At 37.8% G+C, this 10,778-nt stretch overlaps 2 protein-coding genes across 3 annotated transcripts in view; both read right to left on the bottom strand.

Moving 5' to 3' along the window:
- On the bottom strand, positions 1 to 5,221 carry epgn (epithelial mitogen homolog (mouse)). The gene is made up of 5 exons (XM_049485506.1): positions 2,866 to 5,221; positions 2,323 to 2,421; positions 1,587 to 1,698; positions 760 to 912; positions 1 to 525 (listed from the first exon to the last, which is right to left on the bottom strand). The coding sequence occupies exons 1-5, from the start codon at positions 2,900 to 2,902 to the stop codon at positions 462 to 464; spliced, it is 465 nt and encodes a 154-aa protein (XP_049341463.1). The 5' UTR covers positions 2,903 to 5,221; the 3' UTR covers positions 1 to 461.
- A 716-nt stretch (positions 5,222 to 5,937) lies between these two features.
- The window catches only part of mthfd2l (methylenetetrahydrofolate dehydrogenase (NADP+ dependent) 2 like), a 45,167-nt gene continuing 40,326 nt past the window's right edge, over positions 5,938 to 10,778 (bottom strand). For both annotated transcript variants that reach the window (XM_049485505.1, XM_007247178.4), the window contains exons 6-8: positions 7,976 to 8,068; positions 7,744 to 7,869; positions 5,938 to 6,187 (exon numbers count right to left, since the gene is read on the bottom strand). In XM_049485505.1, the coding sequence (XP_049341462.1) occupies positions 6,072 to 6,187; positions 7,744 to 7,869; positions 7,976 to 8,068 (335 nt within the window). In that variant the 3' untranslated portion in view covers positions 5,938 to 6,071. The remainder of the gene's footprint in view (positions 6,188 to 7,743; positions 7,870 to 7,975; positions 8,069 to 10,778) is intronic.

Raw genomic sequence — 10,778 nt, 5'->3', positions numbered from 1 at the left:
TCTTCAAAAAGGGACTTTAATTGAAAAATAAATTCAATAAATAATAATCAAATAGCTAATACTCAAATACAAATACATTAGGTCATAACTTACTGAATACATTTAAATAATAAATACTCATGTGCACAAATTATACATTCAGTACTCAATGGAAATCTCTTACACTTTGAAATATGACTTTCTTTCTTTTATCAATAATAAACATCTCTCTTATTCCTCTCTTGATTCTGATGATTTTAATTGAATTGAAAGAAAAACGGGTGGTTTTTTAGAAACATTGCTCATCCTAAAGTTCAGTTTCAGACATTCAGATTCTCACATTCTGAACTTCAGATGCGGTACTACAAAAAGAAAACAAGAAAACAACCAGATTTGTATCAGGTTCGTGGACTGTCAGCTAGGCGGTGCTGTTTGGCTGTTGGGACTGTTGGTGGAATAATGCTTGAGAAGAAGGAGCATCATTAAACCTGTAGTGTCTCTACCGAGTTCTCCTGGCCTTTCTTTAATGGCAGTGATCTCCAGCACCTTAGGGGGAAAAAAGATTGTCGTGTTAATAATGCAGAATGTTAAAAATGCAGAGTGCAATATTGATGAAATTATTGAAATTAGTGATCAATTCAGCAATTACTTAAGAACTCTCAGCTGAGAAGGACTTTACGTTAATGATTTGATGGTCAGGTGGCACCATAAAAGCATTATCAAGGTTTTTAATCGATATTAAATGTGTGTGTGGGGGAGGGGTCCATTTGCTTGCATTACCTTCTCTTGTAGCTGAAGCAGAGGAGGCAGGCGATGCAGACCAGCAGCAGCAGAACTCCACAGGTAATCCCAACAATTTCCTCTGGCTGCGAGTGAACCACCGTGTTCAGAATAAAGTGCTCACAGCGTGGACCAGAGAAATTTGGGTCACACCTGAGAAACCACAAACATTCATTTACTTTGTGAAAATTTAAATGAAATGTTCAATACTCTGCAATCTTATTAAGTTACATACTTTTAAAACAGTATACACTGAATTATTCCGTATCTAATGGATTATTTAGTATCTACTAACAATCATTCAGTATCCATTAGAAATTATTTGATTCAAAATTCAATTCAATTCAATATTCACTATGGATTATTCAGTATTCAGTTCTGAAATATAATTTATTACAGCACAGTATTTTTGTACTATAAGGCGCGCTTAAAAAAACTTAAATTTTCCCCAGAAATAACTGTGCGCCTTATAATCCGGTGCGCCTTCTGCATGAATTATACCAGTCAGGTTGTAAGGAGCAGTAAAGCCACAGTTAATTAATTCAACTTTTTTCAGGAGAGAAATCTGCATAGATTAACATCCAGCTCTCGTGGCTTGACTTTGAAAGATTTGTTTTTTTTTTTATTATTTACTAAGGTGCTTTTCGAAGCTTTCACATTAAAAGGGAAACATGGCGACACCCTTGTTCATTACTAGTGCTGCTTAAAATGCGCCTTATTATCCAGTGAATCTTATGTATGAAAATATACGTTAATTCATAGTGCGCCATATAATATGGTGTGCCTTATAGTCCGTAAAATACAGTAGTTACAAAAATGTGTCTTACTTGCATTGGGGCATTGTAAGGTCATTTATGTAAGAGCACGTGCCATTTATACAGTATGACTCATGCTGAGCACCACAGGGACGCTGCAGGGCCAAAACTCGGGGCTCCTCATCTATGCGCACACACACACACACACACACAGAGAAAGAGAGAGAGAGAGATCTGTTAGATCTGCAGTTTATAAGATGTAAATATTCTGACGACTGTATAAGTCATCAGTATTTCAAATCGGATTTTTCTGACGGATCTAAACACAAACAGAATCTATACTAACTCTACTAAGAGCTTTTCTTATCAGATCATCTATTATTATTTACAAATAGGCCTGTCATAGAAACTGTATTTCTATTAAGACCATAAACTGTCCCAGAATAGGTTTTTTGTTTCCCAATTTGTGACCAATTTTTTTTTTTGCCACTGATATGTTAGAATCATACAGCAATTACACATTCAAGTTTAATTAATAATAAAATGCAGAAATTGTAATCTATGAAAATGTCATTTTTAAATGAGCGGCTGTGCTCAATATATTACTATGGTCAAATGAAGATGGATTAGTGGTGTTGATTTGATCCTTTGTATTCTGACACTTAAAGCAAACTTCCCCATGAGGCTCATGTCCATACATTGTATGATAAGTTACATTGTAATTACTTTGACAAGCACATTTACATTGCACTAAAAAATCAATCACAGTGATATTGAAGCAGTAACAGAGTGTTGCTACAGTACTGACTGTGTGTGAAGAGCTCCGGCATGTGTGTGGAGTTGGATGGTTCTGCAGGTTCTGCTGTGGTACTGAAGAGAAGCAATACTGTGGCGAGAGCTGAAACAGCTGGAGGAGGAAAGAAACAGGGGGTAAGTTTTTTTTTTAAAGGGTTATGTCTGAAAAAATTAGGCTGTAAACTCAAAAATCCTTATTTTCCTTTAACATCTATCTAAACTTCAGTGATGTACATTGGAGAGGACATAGTTCCTTAAAGTTCTTTGATTCTATACTGCAGCAGATTGCCACTGTAATCTGCAGAATTTGGCGACTGTGCGAATGAGTTAATTGTTTTTAACTGTATTTTTTTTTTTTATAACTTAAAATCACTTCAGGACATCTGGAATCATTTGGGAAAATACCCCAGATAGATTATCCTTAAAAAACTAGTTCAATTAAATCACTCACACTCCACTGTTCAAACTAATTCAACTGTAATGTGACTACAGATGATAAAGAATATCTGTATTTAAAATAAATATAAAATACAAAAACAGATCAAACTGAACTCACCATGCTGCAGGAGGTTCTTCATCACACACTGGGGCATTCTCAGGGTTCTTGTGAGAAGAGAAGTTCTGGCTATAGGTGTGACTGCTGCCTCAGACTCTTCTGGAACCTCTGTGAAGTCTCCTCTTCATTTATGGTGTGTGTTAGCATCTCTACTGTGCGTCACACACACCATCCAATCAGGGTTGGCCGATTATTGTCCAGTTTCTGCTGGATGCTGAACTCCACACAGGCCTCAGCGTGCTCAGAGCACACACGCCTTTCTTTTGAAGAAAAGTTATTTGCCTACAGCTGTTCCAGCAGGCCCTCATTCCACACATGCTTTAACACACACACACACACATAGAAACCTAAACACTGGTTGTGTTCACTCCTTTGTGTCGATCTGTTGTGTTTTAATTACAACTGAAACACACTTGAGTGTCCTCACTACCACAGCGGCCATGGTAACATGGTTTGGGATAATGGAGGGTAATCTTCTGCTCCCTCAGGAAATTCTTACGAAGTTAAAAAACCTTTAGAAAAAACACACAACGCCTCGGCGTCTACTGTTTAAACAGCACACACTCCCTCCTGCCCTCCAACACGCTTCAGCTGCATGAAGCTCAAACTGCAGCCAATTCATGTTCAGACTTTCAGAGTCATTAAAACAGACAGGTGAAAAACAGCAGCTTGCAACAGCAGGTCTTTACTGGTAATACATACAGTACCAAGTACCCCAGTTACACCCAATGTACCCACAATTATACAAACACACAAAATACTTTCAAGTACACCTAAAATACCTAAAATAGGGATGCAAGGGTACAGTGTGGCCACGGTTCGGTTCGTATCTTGTTTCTTGGGCCACGGTATCGGTTCGGTTTCGATATATATCAATATTAGAGCTTAGATTCTCTGCCCGAACCCGACGCGGCCCGATATTTCCCCCCACATTCCTCGGGTCGGGCTCCAGGAAATAGACTGTGTTTTTAATGCTATTTTTATTTTATATAAAGCTCTGGCGTGATAATTAACATATAACCAAGTAACCAAGTATTATCATTAACGAAAACGAATGAAATAACGAAAACTAAGAGTAAAGAAAAACATATTTGTTAACTTTTTTTGAAACTAATAAAATGGTAATTAAAAGAAAAAGTTAATTCATGTTTAATTTATTTATACGCGCTGTTTCCACTCCAGCAGTTTTACAGCGGGCGGTGTTGTGTCAAATCTGCTCACGAAGCAGAGCCGAATTCTGCAGGGAGTCAGATTCGGCACAACAGCGGCAGCTCCCTATCCGTGATGTTCTTTTTTATAACGCTCGCGCTAGCAGCAAAATAATAAGAATGGGATTAGAATATCAGCGTAAGGGAGATAAAAGCAGTGAAACAGGAGATACAGCACCTGTTGTAAATAGCTCATACACCAGAACACCCCACACGGAGGATAAACTGATAAATCTTTCTCTCTCTCTCTCTCTCTCTCTCTCTCTCGCAGTCACTCATAGTTGATCATTTTAGTGAAAATTGGGGAAAACTGTAAAGTTTATTGAGTTTCTGAGTTTGTTTATGTGTTTCTCAGATTGATCTCTCTGATCTGATGAGTAAAAACTATTAAAACCTTGCAAACTCTCTCTAAAAAAGAATTAAAACGAACTGAATTGGACGAGAAAAGGTGAAAACAAAATAAAATTAAAGCTATTATAACCTTAAGTAACAAATCAAACTGTTTAAAATAATTCACCAGTTAGAATGTTATAATAATGCAGATCTTGGAGCTTCTCCACTTGTCTGCGTTTGACGTGCAGCGCTGTGTTTAGCTGTTCTTACTCATTTTTGATTAAATAATAGGTCTGCGCTCCTTCAGTGTTTAAGTGTTAATTAACATCATTCTGAACAGATTTCGAGAGATCTCATTCAAATGCCTGAACACAGCCAGTTTATGGTGGTGTGGAGAAGGAGAAGCACTCACTGTAACCACCAACCGCCGCCCCCCAACAGCACGTGCTCAGCAGCCCCTCCCCCTGGCCAATCAGTACCAGAGCGTTCGTTTGCTCTGTTAGTGCGCGCACCGAAATAACGCGGTCCATCCGGGTGAATCGAACCGAACAGGCCGCACTGAACGGTTCGATAAAATACCAAGAACCGTTGCATCCCTACTGTATACAATACTCCCAATTACACACAATGCCCACAGTTACACCCACAAAACCCCTAGCTACACTTATCATACCCAGAATGCCCATAATTACACCCACAGTACCACCAGGTACACCCACCATACACACAATCCCCACAGTTACATCCACAGTTCCACACACAGGAGCCCCAATAGCACCCACAATATACACTTCTACACTCTAAAAAACAGAGGTACGATATGAGTACTTTTTTGTACTTAAAGGTACACTCTTTATAATTGTACCCTCAAAGGTACAATATTGGTCTTTACAGGGTCAGATTTGTTCCCTTTGAAGTACAAAGTCATTTCTAACAGCAATAAGTACAAATTTGTACCATTTAACCAGCCAAAGGGTACATTCAGTATTCTGCATCACTGTACTAATGAACAATATATATTTTAATTGCACATTTTTTATTTGAAAGCCAGACAATTTTGTATCATCAAGTTTTTGAGCCATATTTAGTTGATGATAATGTTTATAATCTTTATGATCTTTACTGCCACAAAAACCATGGGTACAAAAAAGGACTTTCACTGAAAGGTACTTTTTTGTGCCTCAATATAAGGTACAGCCCCAGCGACAAGCTTTGTACTCTTTTAAGTACAAATCTGTACTTATATTTCTTAGAGTGTACAGTCTCCCCAGTTGCATTCAAAATACCCCAAATTCAAACAACCTACAATTACATCCACAATACTACCAGTTCCACCCACAGGTGCCTCATGTATACCCACGATAACCATTGTGAGTATAAATATAACATAGAGTTCCCCCAGTTATTTACACAATGCTCCAAATACACACAAAGTACCCACAATTACACAAAAGAGCTTCCAAGTATACCCACACCTGACCATTGCACATGATACAGTTTTACCCATAATTCTTATGGAAATCAAGCAGACTGAGTGTTTATGGTTGTTTATTAGCTGTTGATCTGAGGTCATGTGGTTCAAAACAATAAAAAGTTTTTAATTATTAAATTGCATAATTGAAATAGTCCTACATGTGTTTTTGTGTTCAGCATGTGTGTGTGTGTTTAGTGTATGAGTGCATTTCTGGCTGCAATGACTGTGTTTTTCATCACCATGGCAATGGTCATGGGTCCAACTCCTCCGGGCACCGGAGTGATAAACGCTGCTTTCTCTCTCACACCTGAAACACAAAGAGGAGTGGAGGAGGTGGGAATTGAAAAAAAGTGGAGGAGTGGAATATTAAAGTAGCGGAAGAGAGAATTCTATTTGTTGAGTTCAGTTTAGCATTTAACACTATTATCCCCTCCAAACACTATTATCTCCAATTTCTTGCCAGACCACAAGCAGTGTGGGTAGGCAAACACGTCACACCCACCTTCACCCCAGTGTTAATTTTGTTAATGAAAAACTATGTTGGAAAAAAATTAATACTTGAAAACGAAAATGATGACGAAGTTTATTACACTTTTCTTCAACTAATAAAAACTAAACAAATATGTCAATAATTGATGAATGGGGAAATTATTTGTAATAAATTATATTATTGAGCAGTGATCATAACACAGCTGCTCCAGACAGCACCCTTGTGCCAGGTGTGCAGAATTATATAAATAGTAATAGAAAATGTTTGTTTTCGTAGACTAAAACTAATAATAACCAAAAGACTAAAATGTGACTAAAACTATTATACATTTTAGTCAAAAGACTAAGACTAAAACTAAATTAAAATGACTTTTTTTAAATTAACTCTGCCTCACCCTCAGCAATGGAGCCCCCCAGGGTTGTGTCCTGAGCCCCCTTTTGTACTCACTGTACACCCATGACTGTGTGGCCACTTCTAGCTCTACCACTGTCAGTTTTACTGATGACACTGTTGTGGTGGGCCTCATCTCTGATAACGCGGAGAGGGCCTACCAGCAGAACTTTCGGCACGATAATAATCTTCTCCCTAACGTCAGACAGACTATGGAGCTGATGGTGAACTGCAGCAAGAAGCAGAAGAGGAGCGGCAACCCTGTCTGGATCAAAAGAGCTGCAGTGGAAAGAGTAGACAGTTTCAAGCTCCCTGAAGTTAAGATCTTAAAGGGAATTATTACAATCTACAACAGACCTCTCATACCTGTATTCACTGTTAAATCTCTGTTATTTTTAGTGAACATATCTGTTTAAATCTATAGTATACATGTTATTTGTTTTTTATATATTTTATTTACCTTTTTAACTTATATCACTTGTCATATATCTTTTTGTGTGATTGGTCAGTCATCAAAACAATTCATGTCCATCTATGTATGGGACAACTAGTTCACTGAGAGGAGGTGCTGTATTTGTTCGGGAGCAGAACTTTGAGGAAACACTGGAGGGAGATGCTGTATTTGTTTGGGGGCAGAGTTTTGCTGGAACGCTGTAAGATATATAGAATACTGGTAGGACTGACTTTATATGTTTGGGGAAAAAACTACAGGAAAACAGAAGGCAGGGGGGCAGGACTTTGATGGACAGGTGCATGAAATCCTGTAAAATGCTTGAATGTTTTTCAGGCCTGAAAAGTGCTGGAATTTTGGAGAAAGTGCTTGAAAATGCTTGAAATTTTAACTGCCTTTACTTTACAATAAATAAGTATCTGACTAAATAAGTTCACTTAAAGAAAAAATTGGCTGTATTTGTTTTTCAGTGGGACTTTAAACACTGGAGGGAGGTGATGCGTTAATGGGCCGGCTGGACTTTGAAGTTTACCTTCAAAATCTACATCTCCTACAAGGCAGAGTTCTCCACTGGTTGTGTTCTGAACACGGTTAATACCAACATCAATCACTGCAGCACTCTCTTTTACCATGTCTGCGGTAATTAGGTGAGGAACACCTGCAGCATAAAAATATCAAATATAGAAATATTAAAAACAGTAATATTAAAAGAAAAGTAAAAGAAATCACTTTGAATAAAGTTTAAACGTGAGGTTACGATGCACCTGCAGCAGAGATGATGATGTCAGCCAGGCGGGATATTTCCTTCAGCTGGGGGCGGGGCGTGCACCGGTGGGTGATGGTCACTGTGGCATCACCTAAACCCAGACACACACACACACACACAATTGTGTCATTTCTTGTGTTTTTTTTTTCTTTTCTTTTTTGCACACTTCTCCACTTTATTAAAGCAGCAGTATGTGAGAACTGGCTCCTGGCTTCCACATATAGTCATAAAGTATAATTTACATTTTTAGCCACCATTAAAAACACACTTTTTTGTAATTTTCTGGACAAGCTGAGAGAATCATTACTGAAAATTGAATAATTATGTGGATTGAGTCAGTACAGTATTATTACCAGACTGTACATGAATATAAGTACTATGCACTAGGGGTGTGTTTAAAAATTCTATTCTACAATTTTAATCAATCTTCATTTTAATTATCCGATATCGATTCATATAAATGTAAATGGATCTTTAGAATAAGCCCATTTTCCCCCGTATATGAGTACAGTCTGGTGAGAACATCCCCTTTGAGCACCGCCCTCTGGCTGGATGGTCAGTTAAACTGGAGGACAGGGGTCTGCACTGTGGGGAGTTTCTGTAAAAATGTAAGTAATTTTTTTCTGTATTTTCACTCACTGCTGCCTGTGTTTATCAATTGAGTACATATAACACTGTTTTAAGTTGTTTTCCAGCGCTGCTTTCGCCTGTACTTTATTTAAAGTAAGACCTGACTGGCAGAATCCACACTTAGCTTAGCGAGTTAGCCTTTTCGCCGGTTAAGCTAATCCCCCTTTAGCCAGGTTTACTAGCCTTACATGCGCTTGCAGTGCCAGGTGGTCGCTCAGTGTAACAGGTTTAACTGAGTGATTTAATATATTAATAGTGAAATTATGATCATGTTCTTCATGAAGCGCTGTTAATAATTCTAATTATTTTGTCCCCAGGGAACGCGAGGATCTTATAACTGTGGAGAAGCGCTTCACTCAGACCGGCTGTTTTTTCCTTTGAATTTAATAAAGTTTTCTCTCTTAACATTATTTTTTTATTATTATTTTGCTTGTTGTGTTTTTATTATCACGATTTATATTTAGTGTCACATCTGAACTAGTGGCTATGAGTAAATTTCACACTTTTATTTGCAGATAAATAAATTTACTAAGCATGTTATGTCCGAAGCCTCATTAATGTTCTGGAAGCACGTTATGTTTTACCCACACATAAACATTTGAGTAAAGTTGTCATTCCAAACCTGTATAGAGACGTGAAACACAGTGTTGCGATTAACTAAGCTACCTTAAATTATATTAATCAAAGAATATAACTGTTGTATTAAGTCTATATAATATAAACACTAATATTCTAATTATGTTCCTTGTATAATAACATACATTTTCTATTCAAACTACAATTTTATTGTAACTGAAATTTCCCTAAATGAATCGATTTTGAATCGAATCGAGACCTTGTGAATCGAAATCGACTCGATCTGGGAAATCAGTGATGATACCCACCCTTATTATCCACTATTCTCATAAGTGTTCCCTGCTCGCTTCACCAAAGTTAGTGCAGTTAGAAGCATGTGTAGCCTAGAGTAGCAATGATAGTTGACTAATAGTTGACTATTTTTACTGTACTGTAACTTGCAGTACTTTAGCTTTTATCTGCTGAGCTGCTGACAGCATAAACCCTCACTCTTCTCTCCTTTTGTTCTACTCAATCTGCTGTTTAAACAGTTATTCTGTTTTCCTGTTGTTCTGGCTCCTTAGCTAGAACCCTAAGACACATCACAGTTTGGTCTACTGTTGCTGTTCTTACTAAAACCAGACTGGACGTCACTGTTGCTGGAATGTTGCTGATAGTTGATGTTTACATAGATGAGAACAATAATGTTGTGCAGATTCAAATCATGTTGGTTTTTTGGTTGATTTAGTTAAAGTTAGAAAGTTAATAGTGGTCTTCAGGTGTAATCGATGTACGTTAGGAACCTCTGGATCTGACCCCTTTGTAGCAGGTTCTGGATGTGCTCTGTTGCTTCCTTCACACCTGGCCAGAGATCTCAGATATTTCTGCTGATAGGAGAGCGTGCGTCGAGGGCAGGTCTCGGCATGTGTGCAACTCTACAGCAGCTCAGTAACACTTTTTTAGAGAGAGAGAGCGATAATTCCACCACAGACTAAGTCTCTCTCTCTTAACTCAAATCTCCCAGAGCTGCAGTGATTAGGAGACAATTATAGTTAATCTGTGTCTGTTAAAAAAGTAATACACAACAGGAAGCATAGGGGGTGCTATATAATGCCCCTTTTTAAAAACCCACTTGCTGATTCTGACTGTAATACACAACAGGAAGCATAGTGGGTGCTATGCAGTCCTCTATAATATTTATATGATCCACTTGCTCATTTTGACAGACTGGAATACACAAGAGGAAGCATAGGGGGTGCTATGCAGTCCTCTAGAATGTTTATATCAGGGGTGTCCAAACTTTTTTTGTTGGGGGCCAGAAGGAGAAATATATTTGAAGTCACGGGCCACACTCTGTAATAAAACAAATAATAAAAAATACCACTTTAAATAATATTTTTTTCCTGCTTATTTCATTTACACACCATTTTACTTGACTTACTATCTGTATCTTTGACAGTGTTGTGTAAACTAAGATTTTTCAAATGGATGTTTTATTTCATGATGTCTCTTAATATTAAACTCCTTAATTACAGCAACTTTTAGACTCTTTTGCCCCGTTTTTCTGCGCTAGAAATGCGCACTCTCTCTGCTTTTAGACTCTTTGGCCCGTTTTT

Source organism: Astyanax mexicanus, chromosome 12 (genome assembly GCF_023375975.1).
Source record: "Astyanax mexicanus isolate ESR-SI-001 chromosome 12, AstMex3_surface, whole genome shotgun sequence".
Taxonomy (NCBI): domain Eukaryota; kingdom Metazoa; phylum Chordata; class Actinopteri; order Characiformes; family Acestrorhamphidae; genus Astyanax; species Astyanax mexicanus.
This window is presented reverse-complemented; position numbering and strand designations above follow the sequence as displayed.

What these genes read in the sequence shown, in the direction of transcription:
- epgn (XM_049485506.1), bottom strand. Translation starts at nt 2,902, where the DNA reads ATGCCCCAGTGTGTGATGAAGAACCTCCTGCAGCATG. An exon ending in GAAGAACCTCCTGCAGCATG is followed by an intron (nt 2,422 to 2,865) that starts GTGAGTTCAGTT and finishes TTCCTCCTCCAG; the next exon opens with CTGTTTCAGCTCTCGCCACA. An exon ending in GCCGGAGCTCTTCACACACA is followed by an intron (nt 1,699 to 2,322) that starts GTCAGTACTGTA and finishes GTGTGCGCATAG; the next exon opens with ATGAGGAGCCCCGAGTTTTG.